This window comes from Watersipora subatra, chromosome 8 (assembly GCF_963576615.1).
Source record: "Watersipora subatra chromosome 8, tzWatSuba1.1, whole genome shotgun sequence".
Taxonomy (NCBI): Eukaryota; Metazoa; Bryozoa; class Gymnolaemata; order Cheilostomatida; family Watersiporidae; genus Watersipora; species Watersipora subatra.
Genome location: NC_088715.1, coordinates 53394950 through 53417718, shown reverse-complemented (window position 1 = coordinate 53417718; position 22769 = coordinate 53394950). Strand labels below are relative to the sequence as shown.

The 22769-nt window shown below is 32.0% G+C and overlaps 1 protein-coding gene across 1 annotated transcript; it reads right to left on the bottom strand.

Annotated features, from left to right (window-relative positions):
* Window positions 1-747: 747 nt before the first annotated feature.
* Window positions 748-21402, bottom strand: LOC137401781 (MFS-type transporter SLC18B1-like). Its single transcript, XM_068088266.1, has 11 exons — window positions 21079-21402; window positions 17085-17158; window positions 16072-16219; window positions 14146-14214; window positions 13436-13523; window positions 12589-12731; window positions 12103-12198; window positions 7287-7390; window positions 6019-6114; window positions 4987-5158; window positions 748-1271 (listed from the first exon to the last, which is right to left on the bottom strand). The coding sequence occupies exons 1-11, from the start codon at window positions 21349-21351 to the stop codon at window positions 1041-1043; spliced, it is 1494 nt and encodes a 497-aa protein (XP_067944367.1). The 5' UTR covers window positions 21352-21402; the 3' UTR covers window positions 748-1040.
* Window positions 21403-22769: the final 1367 nt, after the last annotated feature.

Below are 22769 nucleotides of genomic sequence, written 5' to 3'. Positions count from 1 at the left end.
CATACTCGACGTACTTGACGTACTCAACTTACTCACCACACGCATCATACTGATTATGCAAGCACCACCTGCGGATGCTCTTTGCCTTTTACCAAGTTTTAAAACTATTTGATGTCAAATTTCTGTCTGGTTTCTGAGATCCTGCTTCTTAAACATTCATCTGTTTAGAAACTCAAAATTAGGCTTCACATGCATTAGGGACAGTTGCCCTCAGTAGATGTGTTCCTGGGTTGTTGCCATGCAAGCAGTAAAGCAATTTGCATGCTGTGGGCAGATTGATTGAAAGTAAAGGAAATTATGCGCAACACAGGGTTTATCGCTATCGTTAAGCAATTTAAGCAATATAATAATATCAATGAGTAATAAAAATTTGCACCAATATTTACGGTGTTTGACATATCAAAATTTTATGAAATGCGCTAGCAACCAATAACAATTACCAATTTTAAATGGACTTCAAAATTACCAAACTGTATACATTTTAGTCTTACTACTGCTACCTGAGCGAGCTACGGTGATCAAAGCTGTTTTGTTTGACTTTTTGCTAGAAATATTGCTTTCACTGTGTAATGCAATAAAACGATTTCTTGAATTATTTCAAAATTGTTTCGGTAATTGCTCTTGTAAACTACATTTTTGTGCAAAGTTATTAGTTGTTAGAGGTAAGAATATAGGCTTAATTTCTTTTTAAAAGCACAATTTTGAAACAGCGTTTGATGCTCATGTTTGTGTCATCAAATTTATTACCATTGAAGAAAAAATTGAAGCAACGATAAATTGTAAAAGAATTATTGCTAATAAAATGTTGTTACATTTATATCTTTATTGAAATTTTAAAGGTGCATATATAAAGCATATGTAGGCGCATATATAAATGTCTTCACTTTATTAAGGTGTCAAAGACTCCATGTAAAAGTACAGAGGGTGTCAATTTTCTTTATTTTTTATTATATGCAAAGAGTTTATTGGGCAACTTGCTTCACTCTTCTACGAGGAGTTCAATTATTCTATTACAATAAGTGTTTTTTTAATTCTTAAATTTAATTATCAAAACTAGGGTCTTGTTCTAAATCTGGCTGTGGCTGAACCTCTGTGTAGACTGGAGACTCATCTAGGCAAGCTTTCATGCGTTCAGAGCAGGCCTCAGCTACCTGACTAGCTACACTGTGCTCACTATCTTCATTGTCAGCAGCTTTATCACCTTTCCCTAATAATGTTGATAGCTGATTCGTGGACTTGAGATATAAGAGAAAACTTGCAAGTAATATCACCTGTAACAATAAAAACTATTTGTAAGATGCAGCTTTTGCAGACATTATTACTTGACCTGGTCATAATAAACCGTTTTACTACCCAATAAGTTTTTTTCACAATGACATATTTACATACTCAGAGAAGCCTAATCTTTTATATTGACACACATAAGCTGTCAAGGTTTTTAAAACATTAAAGCTATGACCAAGAGTTTGATGCGCAGGTAATCAGACATATGGCATGACATAAGATGATGCTATAAAAACCTATTTAACAGTGGGTTACAAATGAGATGAAACCATTTTTTGGATCATTTATTTACTACTATGAACAACAACTTGGGCGTGTTCCAAGTAGGCAGAGTTATGCATTTTACTACAGTTCATAGCATAAGTATATTTTGGTTAAAATAAAATAATTACTGTCACAAATACCATCATTTAAAAGATAATCATCAGAAGTTTATTGATGTAAAAATTCTGAAACCTCAGTAGCCGTAAGGTCTCCAACATAGATAGCTTTTGTGAAATGGAAATGTGTAAAAAAAAGTTTTTCAAGACGCAACTCAGCTTGGACTGGGCTGTAAACTTGATTTCCATTGCCTCAACTTGCATATTTTATTTAAATACACAGGACAATAAATACTCACTAATCAGAAACATTTTTACAAAGCTGACTGAATCTGCAGTGAGCGACTTATTGCTACATACGAACAGCGCTACACGGCTAGTAGGATGCATTATGTTAAAAAAGGATTCGACTGATTTGAAGGTTTTTACAACCTATGAGTAATTTAATCTAGAGGTCTGAAAAAAATCAGATAGTTTGTACATGCACTACAAATGGCTTGTAGTGCATTCTGCAAGAAAGCAAAGTTCCTAACAAAGCTAAACCTACCACACTGACCACATTTTAAATTGTAAGAAAAGGTTAATTAAAAATGACCCAATCACTCTCATTTATCCATTAATCTCGTTATAAATTATGAGAAAATTAAAGGGTGATCATATTTGCTGACATTCTGCTATCCAATCATATGCAAGCTGACTTTGTGTCTGGGTTAACTAAGTTGAACATCTCGCTTTCTCTCTCAGTACCATGTTCTGTGAGAAGGTAAGTGATCATGGTTTCCTCTAGTTCATTAAACCAAAAACTGTTTTAGCAAGTTTCTACAGTGATCTGCCATTGTCTTCTAGTGACTGTCTTTATTGGGACACTTTCTTTAGCCAGCAAGCTATTGACTAACAGATCTTTTTCTCTACCCTTTGTCAGGTTTTGTTTCTAGACATGCAGGGTTGCTAGCCACCCTTTTCAATTATGTTAGCGTGCAGATGGAGAGCTGGTTTAGTCATCCATGACCCAATCAGAAATATCACAGGAGCATTTGTTGTTAGATGCCATTCCTAACAACACTAAGGGTCCTTATAGAACTTGAACTATTGACTTATTAATCAAAAGCCAGCACCCTACCAACTGAACTATGGCTGTCTAGTTAATAATCAGCTTAGCTATTTCTTTTTAGTGTTTTAGTTCTTATATTCTTTTATTGTTGAATCCAAGTTCCAAAAGTAGGCATCCTTTGTTTAGTTGCCATGGGTAAGTTCTACTAAAATTTATCACCAAGACAAAGGTTTTGATATTTCATGGTAGACCAAAAGGTACCTTTAAAAAAAACTCATCAATAACTAATTTGAGTAAAATACATTTCTAGGTTACCGCCTATTTAGGAAAAAAGAAAAAGGACCCTTTTATTAAAAAGTAAAAATGTAAATTGTTAAAAGGTCAACTCTATTTATGGCAAGCAAAAGCTTTAGTGTAAGAAATGTACCACTAAAATCACAAAAATATTCACTGTGTTTAGATAGCACAGAGCTTGCTGTCTTGGTTGACAGAATTGTCTAAAATACTAAAGTTCTATGTAGCATATGCAGTGGTGGAAATAAGTAGATCATTTTTTATTGTACGTTTGGATCAGTATCGAGTTTCAGTTTTTGTAAGGCATAAATTGTAATGACACCGACTTCGTCTGATGTCATTATCTGAAAAGCAAGTACTCTGGCTTACCTATCTGGTTTCTAATTGCCTCAGTTTTTCATTTCTGTAGGAGTCATTATGCAAGTCAGGTCACTTTTATACTCATTTTTTACATCTTAAACTTGAAGAAAGCCGTAATGGGGCAATTTTAGGGCAACACATGACGTATTTGATTGCTAACAAGGAATACTTCAATTCAGTATCTGCCTGGCAAACACTGATTTGATCAGATTTAATTATCTCAAATACTTGGTTTGACCAAGTGCAGAGTTTTACATGTATATTTTGACATTTTCATGTTTGTTGCCTTGCTTGCTAGAACAAGAATTGATGATTCTTTCAAGTACATGCAATGTGGAATTTAACCTATTTGCATTCTTAATGAGAAGTTTTAGAATTTTTCCCCTTAAAGATTGCTAGTTTATTACAATTTAAGAATAAACAGAAGTTTTTAATTTATTTTCAAGATATTCATAAATTAGCCTAGCTTTCCTGACTAAATTTTGAACCCAAAGCCTAAATTATGAACAAAGGGTTTAAATAGTTTTTCTCAATTTGTTAGTTCATGATTTTTTAGCAAGTGATAAAATGGATTGCAGTACTATTAATTTTGACATTTTGTTTTAATTTGCGTATCGCATAGAACACCCCGTAGTATTTGTTTTATAAAAGCATGAATGTTTTGGAATACCGTGTTATTATACTTTTTTATTAAAGTTACATCATCTATTTTTTACTGAGAGTTATTTTAACAAACTCCAGGCTAATCTGAAACAAACTTTTTTGTCTTTTTTAAAAAAGGTTTCTCTACAAGTCAACTAATTGCACCTGAGGTTTTTTAGAAATTCAGACATTAATAGAATATTCTTAAAATATTTTAGGTTTTTTAGTCACTTTAGTTTAGTTTTTAGCATGCATGTCTGTGATGCACTTAACTCAGAGGATTTTAATTATATAAAAAATATATAATCAGCTCTCAATCATCTACTACATGCACAATCAGCTTATGAAGAATACGTTAATTTTTACTATGAATTCATAAATTCTATTATAAGCTATGCGGTTTACTTTTACGAAGTTTTTGCAGGTGTGCTTTTAGATTTTATGATGATTATAGAACATGAATTTTAATGAATAGAATCTTATCAAATGCAAAGCTTACTTTAATTTCATTGAAACATCAATTTGAAGAAAAGTTTGACAAACCAATTTTAAGCTAGTAATATACTTTGTGTCGGAAAAAATTACTAAATTAATTTTAGCTGCTAGATTTGAAAATTGGAAATGGGGCACGTGGCAAAATTACATTAACTGTAAAGTTTTCAATGTTTGCAAAAACTTGTCAATTAGGCCTATGTGTGTTTATCAAAGACTTCCTTTTCTTTCAGAGTTTCCTACCCTATAAGCATTATCCGTCACCTAAGGGCTCAACTGCAAGCTGTCTTTCTTCTCTGTAAATTATTTAGTGTGATTGATTGTTCATTGGAGTTTGCACAGGAGCAATTGTGGCTAAATTCTTTCCTAACAATACAAAAGTTTTTGTGTAATTCAATTCATAAACCTACTAAGTGCGTCTAGGTTGGAGAGCTACATGTAAATAGAGAACTGGAGAACTATGATGTAAATACGGAACTGATGGAAAATGGCAACTTCCAAGTTATGGCAAGATTATTGTGGAATAAATTTCATTATACTAACCATGAATGTATATAAAGATGCGTTCACAGTTTGAGTCCACTCAAAGCCAGAACAATCTGTTATGATGCCGGCTAAGATCGGACCAATTGTGCTGCCTAGACAGAGACCACTGTTCATGAGTCCAGTCAGCAAGCCATAAGTGTAGAGACTGTTTTCAGGGTAGCCATTCATCCTGGAAAACAGGATAAGGGATGTTACATTCAGCTCATAAAACAGCGAGGTTTTTCTCATGAGCTACCTAGAAACAGCACTATATTGGTTGTTAAAGGGTTAAAATTTTTTCTGTTTAAAATGATACTTTGAACATGGAATTAGAAAAATTGTCATGTGTGTTCTATTTTGCAGAAGAAATCAGCTGGCCAGTTGGTTTAGAGACAGAAGCAACTAAAAATGAGCTAACCTGCAGAGTGAAGGCTAGCAAGCCTTTTTGAAATGAAGGGGTGTAACTAAGGAACAAAAAGGACTTGGGTGCCCTTATTAAACAGTCGCTGGGAGCAGAGTAAGAAAGATCGACAAAAAGACACATGTGGTTATACTATACTTATGTTTTTTTCCAATGTGATACCTTTGGATTACTTGATAAATATTTTTAATAGGCTCAAAAGTGCTGGTTCTGTTAGCAAGGAAAGATGAAAGTTCAAATGAGATCTTTTAAAATATTTTAAAGCAAGATAAATCTTGAAATGAAAAATAAGATGAAAGGTAGGTTAAATCTTCAAAACTACACAATGAATGTTTTTAATTTGAAAGATTTTTAATTTTTAAATTTCATTCAGCATCAAATCACTGTCTTATGTATTCACTAACCTAAATACCTTTGTTCAGTATTTTAAATGTTATCTCTTAACAATTAATTGTTTAACACATTTGTTACCCTAAATTTTTTTTTTTATTCATGGAGGCAAAGTTTAGCTGCAATAAGCAGTCTAAAAATAACAAAGTTAGGTTATTATCATACCCTAAATAATAGTGAACTCCAAATTGAATGATTTACTTATTTCCAACAAAGAAAAATGAGACGAAATAGCTTACCAAGCTAGTCGAAGTGCCACAGAGAAGCAAAGTATGTGACTGAAACCAACAAACCATGCAAGGAGGGATAGCGTGATAACAGATAGAGGAAGGTATCTAAAATATAAATGCAAATATATTATAGCTTAAGATTTTAAGGCTAACTGTTAATCTCTTAATTCATTGGCAGAAATTTGAGATACAATATGGAAGGTCACTTTTTTGGAGTTTGTTTGTCTTGAAATTTTGAAACGGAAGAGCGCGATGTTAGCACAACAAAATTGTATAAATAAATTTTCTTAAAAATGGTTCATAACAAAGTTGCTAAAACTTTTGCATCACTATAAAATCATTTGAAAAGTTGTAATTATGAAGATATTTTGAGCAGGATAAAAAACCGGGAAGAGTGATTGCCCTTTAAAAAAGGCAAGTTGAATATGGGCCTGATATCTTTTATGATGCTCATCAATTAAAACCATTTTCTAGCAATTTTAAAAAATCTTCAAAGTGTGTTCATATAATCAAGTTGATTTGACTTGCTTTGACTTGACTTGACTTGATTTAACTAAGCCATCAGCAACTTGCTAATATTTTAGCAACAAGTAATAGTCCAAAAGACTATCTATGTGTAGCTTACTATGAAAAACAATTTCTTTAGCTATATAAATGAACTGAATGGAAATAATGCTAATGTTTGCATCATGTAGCTCAATACTTGTCATTAGATGGCCTAGTTGCATTCAATGCCCTGTTGTTTTTACTTGCTGCTTGTTATTCCTATGTCTTGCATGTACCAGTTGATCACAGCTTGCTGGATATAACGGTAGCAGTTTTTCTTTAGCAATCGTAGCATTTAGTCTAATAAAGATATTCCATATGCCAAAGATTCTAACCTAGGACTTCATAACTATACTTTAACGTTTGATAAAATAATGATGTGACTGTATGTTCCCTATGTTCTTGTTAAAAAAATATTGGGCTGCTCACCACTAAAACATACGGTCATGTTTGAGTGATTAGGGCAATGGCATATAATCATTAGGTCAATGGTCTGATTCACAGAAGGACTATTTGTGGTGTTAGGAAGGGCATCCAGCCACAACTGCTCCTGGGCAAAGTCTCATTCACAGAGAGTCGCAATATATTTAGTTCTAGAATAACTCTGGGTTCAAATAAAGTGTCATACATGCAGCAGAAAAGAAATTAATCTTAATAATGAAATTTAATTGTGGTTTTATGTTTTATCAAAAGCAGCAGCGCGTGGATACACTTTAATGTTCTAAACTAACCTTTTGCCGGCGAATAAATAGCTGATTGGTGGTGAAGGTATTGCTAGCAGTAGAATTGGAACAAACATGATCCAGATAATCAGCAAAATATATGGCGCATATTTCTACAAAAAAAGTTATTGTTTTATTATTTCAAAATTCCTAACATGTTTACTGTTAAGTAATTTATAAGACAGTGTGTTCAATGGCTAAGAATATTGTTTATGTATGAGTATTATATTATAGCTTCCTACATACATATATAGCAACACATGCAAAAATGAATATTTTTACAGCTAAAAATATATATAAAGGAGTGATTAAAAGTGTACTAAAGGTGTAATAAAGGTATACTTATAGACATACATATATAAATGTGTTTATATATACACACATTTTTATAAGCACGTATTTATATAGGCACATATTTGAGTATAATTATGTGCACATATTTAAATACATGTATATACACACATTTGAATATATACGCACATTTAAATACATACACACACTTAAATATATACACACAGTTAAATATTTACAAACATGTTTAAATATATACACATATATTTGAATATATACACACATATTTAAACATATACACACATATTAAAATATATAGGCCTATAAACATATTTAAAGTATATACACATAATTAAATGTATTCACACATATTTATATATGTATTCACACATCTATATATATATATTTCTCAAAATTGGTCGTGTGTGTATTCGTGTATTTGTCGTTTTGATTGTTCAGCTATAATTTTAGCATTACGTCTACACATTACGATGTCCCTATTAGGGTTTTCTATCTAAGGCGTTATTCTATATGCTGTATATCGTAACCACACGCTAAATATTTTAGCAAAGCGCCTACATGTTACGACGCCTCGGTTAAAAAATATTTTGAGACAAAAGTTTATGCAACAACACGATGCTTCTTTGTTTCTTTTTGTTAGAGCTAATTTATTCCGCACCACGATATCAACAATGATTTATCTCGAACTTAAATTTGGCAATTTGTCTACTGATTATATACAGTGAAACCTCGGTTCTCGAACGTTTCAGTTCTTGACCATCTTTGTTTTCAACTAATGATTTTGAGATTTGTTCATCTCAGACCTCGAGCATACATTTGGTTTTCGACCAAACCGAAGTACGCGCATTGAAATTAAAACAGCATGGAAACATTCGTTAACAAACATAGAAGCAATTTTCGCTGTAAATTCTTTGCAAAAAGGGAGGAACCATCTGTGACGGCGTCTCTTTTATGTCTGTATTTTGTTTTTTATATTATATGAGCATCTGTTCACTTTGGTTGACTGAGCTAGACTGACTTCATTTGTTTTATAAATGACCCCTGGGCAAAGCCCAAGGACATTGTTTGTTTCAAAAACAGCCCCTGGACAAAATCCAAGTACACTACAGTCTCCTCTACTGAAGAAATTTGCTAAGGAGACAACCCCTCCAGTCGAGTTACCCTAAATTGTTTTGGAGGAGGAGTCTCCTTCAAAGAAAAAAATGTGCCATTTCTGTTAATATTTTCCTTTTCCTACAATTTTTGGTGTAACTGATCTGCTGCATTTTTTTGTTTTTCATTATCAATTTCTGCAATTTTTTGGTATTGGATCTTAACCTTTAACTTTTTTGATGTTTTAAGAGCAAAACATACGAAATGCTTACTTTTTGTTTTCTTGTCCATTATCATAAATAGAAAACCTTTTATTAAAATTAAACACAATTTATATTCACCCAATTTTATTTGTAGTATGCATTGTACAGTACAGTTTATGATATAAAATGTTGAAAAAAAACTTTACTGAAGTTGTTTTCTCGCCTTGAAGCAGATTAAAGTTTACATAAATTTATCTAATGGAAAAAAATTGTTTCGGATCTCGAACAACTCAGTTTTCGAACAAATTTCTGGAACAGATTATGTTCAAGAACCGCTATCCCAATGTACATTATTGAAAGGAATACTTCACTGAAAGTTATGAAATTTTAAATTTACAGTTGTTTGAAAACCTTCACAGTTGCTTTATTTATTTTGAGTTTAGTTGTCCTGCACAAAAGTTATTCCTCAAGGTATGAAGTTTCCAAGTTATTTGTTTGACACAGTTTGAAAGCCTTTACAGTGTTTTTCTTTTCTCGCCTAATTTATTTCAACTACACAAAACGCTTCTCTCATGATAAGTTGTTTGAAAGTTAGAATAGCAAATGTTGTTATATGTTAAATACAAATCAATTTTGTGTTCAAAGACGTTTTTATTACCTAGGCAATACCCAGTAGCACAGCTAGTATTTTCATATACATTCACGCATGTTTATATATACATTCACACATATTTATGTATATATATACATGAGCAAAGGCGTAAGATCCGAGCAGAGTGCTCAATAATAAAATCAGAGCAAGTTAAAGTCAATAAAACAGACTATAACTTTAAATAAAACACAGTGTCTTACTTAGAGTTATAGTCTGTTTTATTTATTATATATACATGTATATATAATCAATAAAACAGACTATAACTTTAGATAAAACACGGTGTTTTACCTAAAGTTATAGTCTGTTTTATTGATTTTATCTTGCTCTGATTTTGTTATTGAGCACTCTGCTCGAATCTCACGCTTTTATTCATGTAGCCTTTATATGTACATACGAGGGCGATTCGATAAGTAAAGATAATTTCCTTATAAGTTAGAATATTATTGTACTACATGCATAATTTTTTGGAGTTATGTTCTTTTAGGTGTTGTCTTCACACTGTAATCTTTTTCAATAACTTTGAGGCTATACATTTTTTCGGAGACTATTTCAAAATGGCTGCCCCTTTTGAAATTTGCTCACATGTTGAACAGAGAGCTGTAATAAGATTTTTGTTAAGTGAAGGAGTCAGACCAAGTGAAATTTATAAAAGAATGAAAGCTCAATATGGTGACAGTTGTTTAAACCAAAACAGAGTTTTCAAATGGGCTAGCAGTTTTAAGGAAGGAAGGACCTCTATTGAGGATGAACCAAGGTCAGGCAGGCCAAAAGAGGCAGCCACACCATCCAATTTGGAGGCTGTGGACAAGCTTGTCAGAGCAGACAGGAGGATAAAGGTAGAGGAAATTGCTGAATCATTGAGCACCTCCATTGGAACAGTGCATTCCATTCTTCATGAAGATCTTGGGTACTCAAAGGTGTGCTGCAAGTGGGTACCCAAAATGCTCAGTGATGCCAACAAAGCTAAGCGATTGGAAATGTCTAGGAAGAACCTGGACAGGGTTTAAAAAGAAAGTGATTCCTTTTTAAACAGACTTATGACTTGTGATGAGACCTGGGTGGCACACTATGAGCCAGAGTCAAAGCAGCAGTCATTGAGGTGGAAACACCCATCATCTCATGTCACAAAGAAGTTCAGAGCACAGAGAAGTGTCAAGAAAGTGATGTAGACAATGTTTTGGGACGTGAGAGGCCCCGTTACAGTAAGCTTTCTTGAGCAGGGAACCGCAGTAAACAAGGAAAATTACTGCCAATTGCTACAACAAGTCAAGAAGGACATTAAGAACAAAAGAAGAGGCATGCAATCTCGTGGCGTCATTCTTCACCAAGACAAAGCAAGGCCCCACAATGCCACTTGAACCATTGAGACCATAAACCAACTAGGTTGGGAACTGTTGGACCACCCACCTTACAGCCCTGATCTTGCACCTTCTATCATCTCTTAGGCGCTCTAAAGTCCTATACCAGAGGGATTCATATGGAGACTCACGACGAGGTCAAAGCTACTGTGAGCGAATGGTTACGAAGGCAATCTGCAGAATTTTATGCAGATGGGATCAAGAAACTGGTACCAAGATGGCAGAAATGTGTTGACTTCTCTGGCAATTATGTTGAAAAAAAAAGTATCTAACTCAACTACAACTTGACTTATTAAAAAATTATCTTTACTTATCGAATCGCCCTCGTATATATTTACATATATATATATAATATATTTATAGGTATATATATTAAAAAAAAAAAATATATATAATGTATATATACAACCTCTTCTGTCAATCCTCAGGTTGCTACCTGAAGATTGACAGAAGAAGTCATGAAACTGCCAGTAGTTGGAAGATAAATGCAACAATTTTTAATAGCTAGTATGTACATATACATGTATTCATATATACACATATACACATAGACGTGTGTATATGTTTATGTGTATATGTGCAAATGTTCATGTACTTATATTAACATTTAAATGTATATGAAAATCTGTATATATTCATTAATGTTTGGTTTTCTTATACTGGTTGAGAAAATATATATTTAACAGCTGTAACATACTTATAACAAAATATATTTTCCTCAAATGATGCATTAATAAATAATTGTGATTAGTTGGTTATCCTACCTTCTATGTTTGAAAATAAGCGTACGACTAAACATAAACCAGCAAAAGCAAAATTCCAAGCTTAAAAATAACTTTACAGTAATATGAGGGTGTGGAGTGATTGCTTAATAGTAATAGGTAATAATAGTATTTGCTCAGTAGAAATAAGTAGAGTAATTACTCAAACTAAAACTTATCTAGAAAGTCGAATTTTCTTATTCTTCAAACCTTTTTTACGGTGTCGCTAATTGAGTGTTATTGTTCAAAAACAATTTCTGGCGCACATACAATGGTAGATGCAAATGTCAAAAATCTATTTTTAAAGTAACTGCATTTATCTCTAAAGTAATTATCCGTATCTTTACACAAGGAAGGCATATTTCTTAAAACTGGCAATGCAAATATCCATTAAGTTCTTTATGACAAGATGTGTGACTGAAAAATACAACAAAATACTCTCACCTTGTTAACAAAGTTGGCCACACAAATGTTACCTAGTGTCGAACAGGCAGCCCACAGTGTAAACATCAGCCCCATTACTGTTGTACTTGTGTGAAACTAAAATAGAAAGTGAAGTTATGCAGTAAGCTAGCTAGTTCTTATTGTTCATATATTTACCTTTCATATTAAAAAATTTACTACAGAGTAGACCAGTTTCATTGAAGACAATCAATCATGTTTAGGCTCTTTTGTGCTTGTCATTTTGCTAAAGAATTGTAACTTTGGCTTCCTCTGTTTTAAATGCTGCAACTAAATGGGCGTGTCCTTCAACTACCTAATAAATAATGTTATAAAATGATATATAAAAATTTTAATCAAAAATATTTATACATATGCATTTATATATAGTTTAGAATTGCTCCAGTGCATTAACCAAAACAATTTCACTCCTCCAGCCAACAAAATTGAGCCTAACTTGGAATAAGTAAATGTTATAGAAAGACTCACAGATAAATAAAAAAATCGGGCAAGCTGTGAAGTCCTACTTGTTGCTGAGATCTTTGTTGATGTCCAGCTTAAGAACATGAGAAATATTCCAGGTATTGTGAGAAATGCTAAAAAGCCTCCGTGGAAGTTAGGAGCTTTTTCATCTGAAAATGTAGAACAATATAGAAATTTCATTGTAATAATGACAAATCTAAATAATGCATTCTGATGCAATGATGATTCAATTCGTCATCAACCAACATTAGGTTGATAGTATTATTTTACTCTGGTGAACATAGGTTGAAAACTTGATTGGTCAATCAGGTAGACCAATAATAAATTGTTTAGCTAATCATTGCGTTTGCCATAAATTATTTAGCCAATCATCGTGTCTGCCAAGAGTTGTTAGCCAATCATCATGTCTGTCATGAGTTATTCAGCTAATCGCAATACTTTTCATAAGCTATTAAACCAAAATTACACCTCACCATCTGAATACATGAGGATCTTAAAAATTATTAAGGAAGCAAGTTGCTGATGCTCCATGTGCAGTAACAAAGAGTTGGGCATGTTTAGCAATGGCCTAAATAAAGCAATAAACTTCCCAAAACAGGTTGTTTTGTAAAATAATAATGTCTTAAAATTTTGGTCAGTCTACAACTTGAATTGTCTCAGTTCCTAAACAATTTTACACTTGCAAAAATCAAGGAGAGCGAATCAAGCAGTTTCATTTTCTTAAACAGAAAAAGCTAGTGCCAGCTAATAAACAACACAATTGTCAAACCCCTTGACACTAATGGATTTGTTGCTATTTGTAAAATGAAGTATTGGTTACAACATTGAAGCACGTAAATTAGCATGAACTTACCAACTTTGGGAACCACATAGAGAAATGTTGGCAGCAAAAATAACATTGTGCCCCCGAGTATGGCAAACATCGGACTGTATCCTACAAACTACAAAAATATAGATCAGTTGTCTTGTAGAATATATGTAAACAATATAAATACATTTAAATTGTAAATATGCATATTGTAAATGTATATTGTCAATATGTAAATATTACAAATATATGTATTGTACATATATATATACATATATATATATATATATATATATATAAATATATACATACATTATATATATATTTGTAACATATGGTTACAGTATATATTGTAATATATTTTTACAAAATATATTTAATATATATTGTAAATGTATATAGTAAACAAATAAATATGTTAAAGAAGTTTTCTTACAATGTTCATAGCAAACATTTGTTTATCATATATATTTATTTACCCTATATTGTAAATATATATTCTGCAAACCTGTATAATTATCTTAAACATAGATATAGTATATTGTAAATAAACATTTATTCATACATTAATTGTTAGCCTAATTTTGACAGACTCAATTTTTTAGCTATCAATTCTTATTGTTTACAAATAAATTATGGACAACATTACAGAAAACCTTGTTATTATTGTTGCATGGCTAATGCTAATTTATAAAAAAAGATTTTTAGATTGTAACAGCTAAGCCTCTGTAGTAATAATACCTTTAAAAACTTACTTGATACAGAAATGCTCCTATAGCAGGTCCAAATGCATAACCAACTTTGTTAGCCGTTTCTACAAATGCCTAAAAAGATATTAGGCCATTGAAATTTTATTATACTCATATACTTTATCATCTGCAGTAAAGCTTACCCATATCCAAATAGTTTAAGACACTTTGAAAAAATTTATAAAAACTGTTGGATGCATTTACATTTTAAAATTTTGTTTGTTGTTTAAAATAGGAAACAAAGTACTTTCAAACAATGCTTTTATGCGGCTAAACATTAAAAGTTTAACGTGAAAAGCGCTGGTACTGAAGGCGTTTGTTACATGAAAGATCGCTATTTATTTAGGTAGAGACAGGTTTATAAAATAGGCAAGGATATAAACTGAATTTTAATAAAATTGGCAATCATTGTAGAAGTTTTTAAAAAACATATCTAAGTAATGATAATATGAACATGATGTAAACTTGAGTGCATTAGAGCAATTATCCCGAGACACTTCCGAAAATTTCCAAAATATCTGCATTTTACAGTTTTTTCTAAATACTCAAACATATAACATGTAATTTTTTTATATATAGCAAATGTTTAAATAAAGCTTGTTTATATGATGTTTTACTTCATTTTCACCTATTATAAAAAAAACTGAAACTATTAAAAAAAATGCACGTGTAAATATTTTATCAGTACTTAGCTATGAAAACAGTGAAGTAGGCCTCAATACACAATAGGGTGGCTAATCAAGGGGCTCGGACCAAAATTCAGCAAGCAAGCCTAGAATAGGATATTCTAGATTATCCAAAAGATACTGTTCCAGGGAAACTCTTAATTTAGAAATACATCTTATCTCCCTGAGATACAGTGTAAACAAAAAAACTAGCCAAAGCTTCAAACACCTATTATGAGACATTTCTCTAGCCGCAACTTTCTACAGGCTTACGAAACTAGAGTCTAGATTGCCAAATGAGCTAGTATTAGTGTTATTTGACATCATGGAAACACCCACTGCAGATAGATTCATATAAAAAACATCAAGTAAAGCAGTGGAGGTAAAATGTTTAGTGCAATTTATCGCACTACCGTGCGGGTATATTCTAGGTTGTATTGCCAAGGATGGATTGCTTATATGACGATGATGAATTCATTACTTTTTAATTATTTTAGCATGGTTAGTTGTAGCAACATCCTGTAAGACCTTTTTTGTTTTGACCACATTTGTTTTTTTGTTAATATCACTCTTTCGTCTTGCGATAGCAGTAGCTAGCAATAATCTTGTTTTTGTATCAAACTTTATTTATTTGGCTGCTTATTGAACTAATTTTAATAAAATATAATAAACATTTTGACCATGGTTTGTTTTGCACTTAATAGAATATTCTGCAGATAACAAAAGGTGAATTTTTTTAAATAAGAAAGCGTTAACTTAATGTGAGTAAACCAATGTAAAAGCTTTTACGCAGCACAAAGTTTTAGCGATGGCACATCAACCTTTTCTTTGCTACCAGCCTTCACAACCACGGCGACACAAGCCATTAGCACAATAGCTAAAAACAATCTGACAAAAATACAGCAGTTTTTACTGCCAACATCCATGCACAAACCGATAACTGTTCAACAGACTCGAGTGTTGAGACCCGACCAGCAAGCTGTTGCCGCCTGCTCAGACCCCCACACCCTGAAGGTTTCTTGCCAACAAAAAATAAGAGCATGGCAACTCGGTGCTGCATTTGTAGCTCTCCTTCACCAGGTTGTACAACAAAAATTTGCCAATTGACTAGCTAATTTAGCCAGTGGCCTGGCTGTTCACGCAAACCATTTTTCGTATGACGGTCTAAGCTCAGTAGAGTCCCAAATATTTACATAGAATCTCATCTAAGTACCAAAATTGTGAAATTTACTAACAATCAAAATACACTGGTATGAATCTGGCTCACCACAACGGTTGTTGTTTCATAGCCCGAAGCCTTCAACAGCAGGCTTGTTCCTGAGACATTTAACATGGCTGATCCTACGCCTGCCACACATCTGATAGCCAAACAGCAGACAAAGAAGAGCTCCGTTGAGTTAACCAAGATTGTGAGACTATAATAATCAATGTATACTAGTAATATATAGTAAAGCAACTTAAAGTATAATGTATCGTATATTACAGTATATTAGAGTATAATATTGGGTATCATAGTACAATCTACTGTATTCTATAATATATCACCATTCGGTACATATCAGCTTTAATAAATCCCATTTTATTATTGTGTGTTAGTTTGTGTAAACACTGAAATTTCAGATTTATGCTGAATTTTGAAAACATCACGCATATGTGTTTTGTGCCTTCTATTCGGTAGCTAAAAATATTTAGTTTTAAAATTCCAGTTTGTTTCTGAGAGACAGATTTTGAAACACCAACACAAATTTTTTTTAATGAAAATGAAAAGAATTCATGAACATTGCTGGGGTTTCTCCTAGTGAAAATAAAACTTTTCTTTAACTACGAAAGTTGGCGAAGAGCAGCCATGATACAGCTATTAATGCACATTCAAACAAGCATTAGGTAAGTGGTTCAAGTCCCAAATGAACCTTTAGCTGTGTTAGGAAGGGCACTCAGCAACAATTGCTCTGGGGTAAAATCTCATGCACAAATGGTCACAATATTTTCAGTACAAGAATTTATCAATTGTGGTGGTGACCCTTAAATAGGAACGAACAAAAGAGATAGAACTAGTAAAAATTTGTAATCTACATCTATATTAGCTAGTTTGTACAGTACGCAATTTTAATCTCCTTGATTTTTTAGGGCAAACATGAGAGCATCTCCTTTAATTACAGGCTTGTCAATTTGTAGGTCAAGCGTTAGAAGCAAACATAGTAAATGGTGGTTGTAACATCTTAAAAATTGTTTACTCTTTTTCTATCTAATCTCGGAAGAATAAGACAATGAAAGACATACCCAAATGAGATGCAGGCTAGGCCAGCAATAGTAGCTCCAATTGCACAAAGCTTCTTTGGATGGCATCTGTCAAACTATGATATAAAACAATTATTAATAAGATATATTTACGTGATCATGTTAGCTCCAAAATTTCACATAAGTCCATGTAGACTAGCAAATATTAAGTAAAAATACCTACTTCTTGTTAGTTGCAGTATTTTTCCGAAAAAAGCAAATACCTGTTAGACTGCTTTTTAAGTTTGAGCAGCTCTGATTAAACAAGTTTCAGTTTTTTTTAAAATAAAGTTTTGTAGAAAACAGTGGTTTTTTCATTTTTTGACCAGAACTTCCAAAATTCAACCCGATGCAGTTAACAAGAAACTAAGCATTTTCTTTACTCAGATTATGCCATCGTGAATCATGCCATCCATTATGCCACCTTGTTATGCCATCGTGGATATCGTCTATTTACTTTTTTTCTTTCGCGATTCAAGGCCACAGTTTGGAAAAAACCTCCAAGCAATGCGCCTTCTTTATACCATAATAAGGTCGTAGTGCCAACGACATTGCACTTGTGTATGCCTATGGGTCAGGCTTTTCTGTTGATTCCTCTGTGTTGAACTCTTTTATAGCACTCTAAGGAAATATGATCTGCTTTTTTGATCAGCCTATTGAATTGGCACCCACACACTCAGTTGTTGCTAAACCTCTGCAGTATGAAAGATCAGTAAATTTCTTTGAAGTATGATTTGGGATTCCCTGTGCATAGTTAGGAGTAAAAAAAGTTGTTAATAATGCCATTTCGATTACTGCTAGACATATTCTGTAAAACCTATCGTAGCTTTGGTTTTTAAGTAAGTGGTCCACACTTGTATTTTCGTTGGTTTACCCAGCATGCACCGTCGTTGTGTGTTTGCTCATTAGTAGTAATACAGCAATCGTTACAAGTACACATAAGCTGAAAGATAAAACAAAATATAAATGGTTACTGCATCAAGGCGTGATATAAAATCATAAATTATTGGTTCACAAATAGTAATCAAGTCCTGAAAAAACTTACACAAGCAACTGTAGTGACAAGTTGTTGCTCAAATACTATAAATTATGCTAACAAGAAATTCCTTATTGGCCAAGATTTCTTATTTTCACCCCAGTCACTAGCATCTTATTTTTACCCACTTTTACAAATACATTAACAAAATATTATTATTACTTTTGCTGCATTTGGTGTTAGTTATGTGTTTATCTATAAATATATATATATATATATATATATATATATATATATATATATATATATATATATATATATATATGTAAATATACATATAAATAAATATATAAATAAATGAATATATATAAATAAATATATATATAATTAAATATAAATATATAAATATATATATAATTATATATATTTACAATTATATATATAATTATATATAAATAAATATATATATAAGCATAGTATATAAGCATTGTAAACATAGTATATATATAAACATATATATAAATATACATATATACAGATATATGAATATACCTTTATAACCTTTATCTATATATATATGTTTAATATATGTATATATATATAGGTATATATATGTATATGTATATATATATAAAATTTATTCATGTAAAACCTTAGATAAAAAACAACTTCATTACTATTAGTTTCATGTCTGTTACGCAGACAATCATCAGATAAAATTGTTTTGGTCCAACTGAGTTATATATGTAAGAGAGGTGTAATTACTATAACGACTGATAGCTATGTAATTGCATTTCGTAGTGTGTATTTAGTAGAATGTCGGCATGTGGAAGCTAGCTCGTTACGCTTGTTGAGTGAGCTCATTTCTGGTTTTGTGAGGATGATGTACTTTTCTGAAATGCACAGGTTACAACGCTTGGTGGCTGGGTCGTATGGCCTTGCGTGTTGAACGATTTTCTATTTAATTGTATACGGTGTGTTCAGGCCGTTCAGGCCTTATGTATATATGTATATATATATATGTATATATATGTATATATATATGTATATATGTGTATATATAGATATGTAATATATATATATATATATATACATATATATACATATATATATACATATATATACATATATATATACATATATATACATATATATATACATATATACATATATATACATATATATATACATATATACATATATATATACATATATACATATATATACATATATATATATATATATATATATATATATATATATATATATATATATATTAAACAACTACAAGTTTAGTTAACACATTTTATTACTTAAAGTTTCGTGCGGTAGGCTTGCACTCTTCAGATTTTATCTGAAGAGTGCAAGCCTACTGCACGAAACTTTAAGTAATAAAATGTGCTAACTAAACTTGTAGTTTTTTAGTACACATAGTTTTATATCTGCTCTGTTTTTATTCTTAACATTGAGCACTCTTTTTACTAATGTGTATAAATATAACTTTTATACATATATTAAACATACATGTATATATATATATATAGATAAAGGTTTGTATAAATATTTCACAAAAGCTGGAGTCTGTGTTTTTCCAGCTATCACTTTTAAAATCATTGAATAAAATATTACTCATTAGGATTGATTTGAACTCCTGGAGATGGCAACCAAAAGTTTAAAATCCAAGCACTCTATCACTGAGCCATGCAAAGGCTCAATGATCAAAGGGGATACCACATTCCCTATAGTGTATGCAGCATTTCATATTGTTTAAAACTATGAATTCTATTAACTTTATGGAGCATGATGCTTTTTTGTGTATTATTGAACTTCTAATTTTGGGTTTTTATAAGGTTCAATTGCTATATCGGCAGCTAAGGCCAATATCTTTTATGCGGACTCTTAGTTTATTTCAACTACACAATACACTATTCTCATGATATGTAATTTAAAAGTTAGAATGGCCAATGTTGCTATATGTTAAATACAAATTAGTTTTTTGTCCAAACACTTTTTTATTAGTAGACAAAGTTGGGTAGAACAGCTAGAATTATGATATTAAGTGCATTCAGTTCCAAGTTACTTGCAAACACTCATAAACTCAGTCACGTATTATAATTCTATCCGGAACCAATTTTAGAAAAATATTAGACATGCAAGACAAAAGAGTTGCATTATAGGCATTAACTGTTACCCATTTGTAAGCATAGTAAACATCTGCATTAAAATACAAGCTTCAAAACTATGTCAATGCTTCAAAATTCCACCAGTTTCAAAATAATGTCTACTGAAAAAGTGTGTATAGGAAGTGTGTGGTTTTACACAATGTCAATGTTGTGCTAAGTTAGTTTATAGTAGCACAGATCTTTTGATGATAAAACCTGAGGCGTGTGAAGTAAATCCAAAAACTGTATTAGGCCTTTCTCAACTAATGACTGATTTTGGAATAACAGTTTTTATTGCAATCTAATATTTATACATCTTTACAAACCATTCTACCCAATTTAATTTGGTGTTTGATACCGAGTTTATTCTAGGCTGCCTTGCATTCATTCACTAAAATATGTGTGCTCAAAAAAATAAAACATAAACAAGCTGGCAACGTAAAAAGTTTTTTTCAACTATTTATTGATAACAAACAAACATAGCAGCAGCAGGATGCACCTCAGCATCTCGGTATTTTGAAACTCCGATCTCATTAGTATTTGCATATCAGCAGTTTGTTAAGCACAGTAAAATTGGTTTGACATTGAATATTTGCAAATGGAGTCGTCTGTCTTACTTTACAATTTCTGTTATATTTGATTCTTGAGTCTATATGCACTTAGTAAGCATGAATTGGGTTTTCTTTTAAAATACATGAAAGACCAAAGCTACAAGTTCTGCAGAAACTGCAAAGTTTACTAAAACGTTTAGTTTTGTTGAAGTTTAGCATAGCAACTTTCATACAATTAACGCTGCCTTGTGTTCAAATATATGCAAACTATTCAAATATATGCAAGTTGGTTGTTTGGATAAACTCACCATTCTTCCAGTAATTGGAGCTGTCACAAATCTAGTAAAGTCAAAAGCCGAAAAGACGATGCCAGTCTCAGAAAGCAGCAGTCCCTTCTTCACTCCGACATTAGGAAAAAATGGAAAGAGGACCGAGTCGATACAGTATGAAATGAATATTAGCGAGACTGTGATAGCTAGCATTGAATGTTGTCTGACTTTCAGAGGTAGTAAAACAGAATCATTCGATTTACTGAGTAAGCTGGTGCTTTCTTCGGATGAATCTGATGAGTCGTCATCCATCTTGGTCAGACAAGTAGAGATGTAATTATATGCTTCCTTTCATCAGGTTTCAATTCTGTCAACTTTTCACACAAGTTATTACAGATTTACTGAAGGTAAAAATTTGGGATTGGTTGAGTGGTTACGCTGCATTGAATAAATTTACATGCTATATGGACACGCTCGGGTAGATATTAGACTGCAAACAGGTTTTAAAAGCAAAAATGAGTGCCATTTATTTAGGTAAGAAGGAGGCCAGTTGCGCTACAAATTTGGGATAGCACATTTACATGTATCTTAAAAACTAAGTGAGATTAAAATGATAAGGAACAGAGTTTCAAAAGCAGAGATTGTATGCTGATTACCTATAGATATTTTTGCTAAAAATATTGGCTCTGTGGTAGCATATGCATATATTGCATGGTGAATTTTTCCCTCGCTGGAATGTTCAGACGGCTCAAAGGAAGTTCCAAAAAACTCGTTGGAAGTAATACTGCCGGGTTTTGGTTATTAGATTTTACTAAAAAAACTTTATGTACAAAAATGGTGTTTTTCTTAGCAAATTAGTAGTTATTTAAGATATTAATCTCAGACTTTTTAATCTGTCCAGAGAAAGCCAAGACTGTCAAAAGGTTGGACAGTGTTACCTAATATTTTGTGAAATGTTTTAATACTAGCAACTAAAATATGTCTTAATTATCTAAGCTAACTTCATGCTATCAAATGTGTATGTACATGTAAATAAGAAAAAAATAATGAATTACATTTCAAATGGACAAGCAACACTTAAATTCAGCATATGCAACCATGTTATATATATAAAAGAACAGTTACATTATACCTGTAAACTGTTTGCCGATTGTGGTTTATATATAGACACTATCTGAATTAATAAGAATATTATTAAGATTAATAGAATATTTAAATGTCTACAGTATTTGATGTAACCTAGCAACACTAGAGAACTAAACAGAAATTAATTAAAGCTATGGTTTTAACGTGAATGGTAAACCTCAAAGCTGCATAAGCCCTACACCGTCAACTTACTAAAACTGCAGCGAATTCACGGTTCAGTAGACATAGCATGGGAGATTAATGAGAACTGCAGTGACAGGTGCCCTTATTTAGAGCAGAAGTCCAAAACTGAAGCGTAGTTGTGGTGGACGGATGCTACTAAAGATATTGCCAAAAGCTCATGATAGCGCATGTTAGAGACAAGCTTGCTTGACTGCCTCTATTGAGCAATTATTTTCACCACAAGCTTGTGTTTTGATTTTACAAAATTGCCAATGATTTTGAGACAGCTATTTGATAGCACATGTTTTAGCTGATCGAAATAGGTAATTATAGTTAAAACTAGTCCTAAAGAAGCAATGTATAATTAATGCCGTTATATTTTTGAAAAACATGAGTGTTCTAATTGGTGCAGAGGAGAAGTT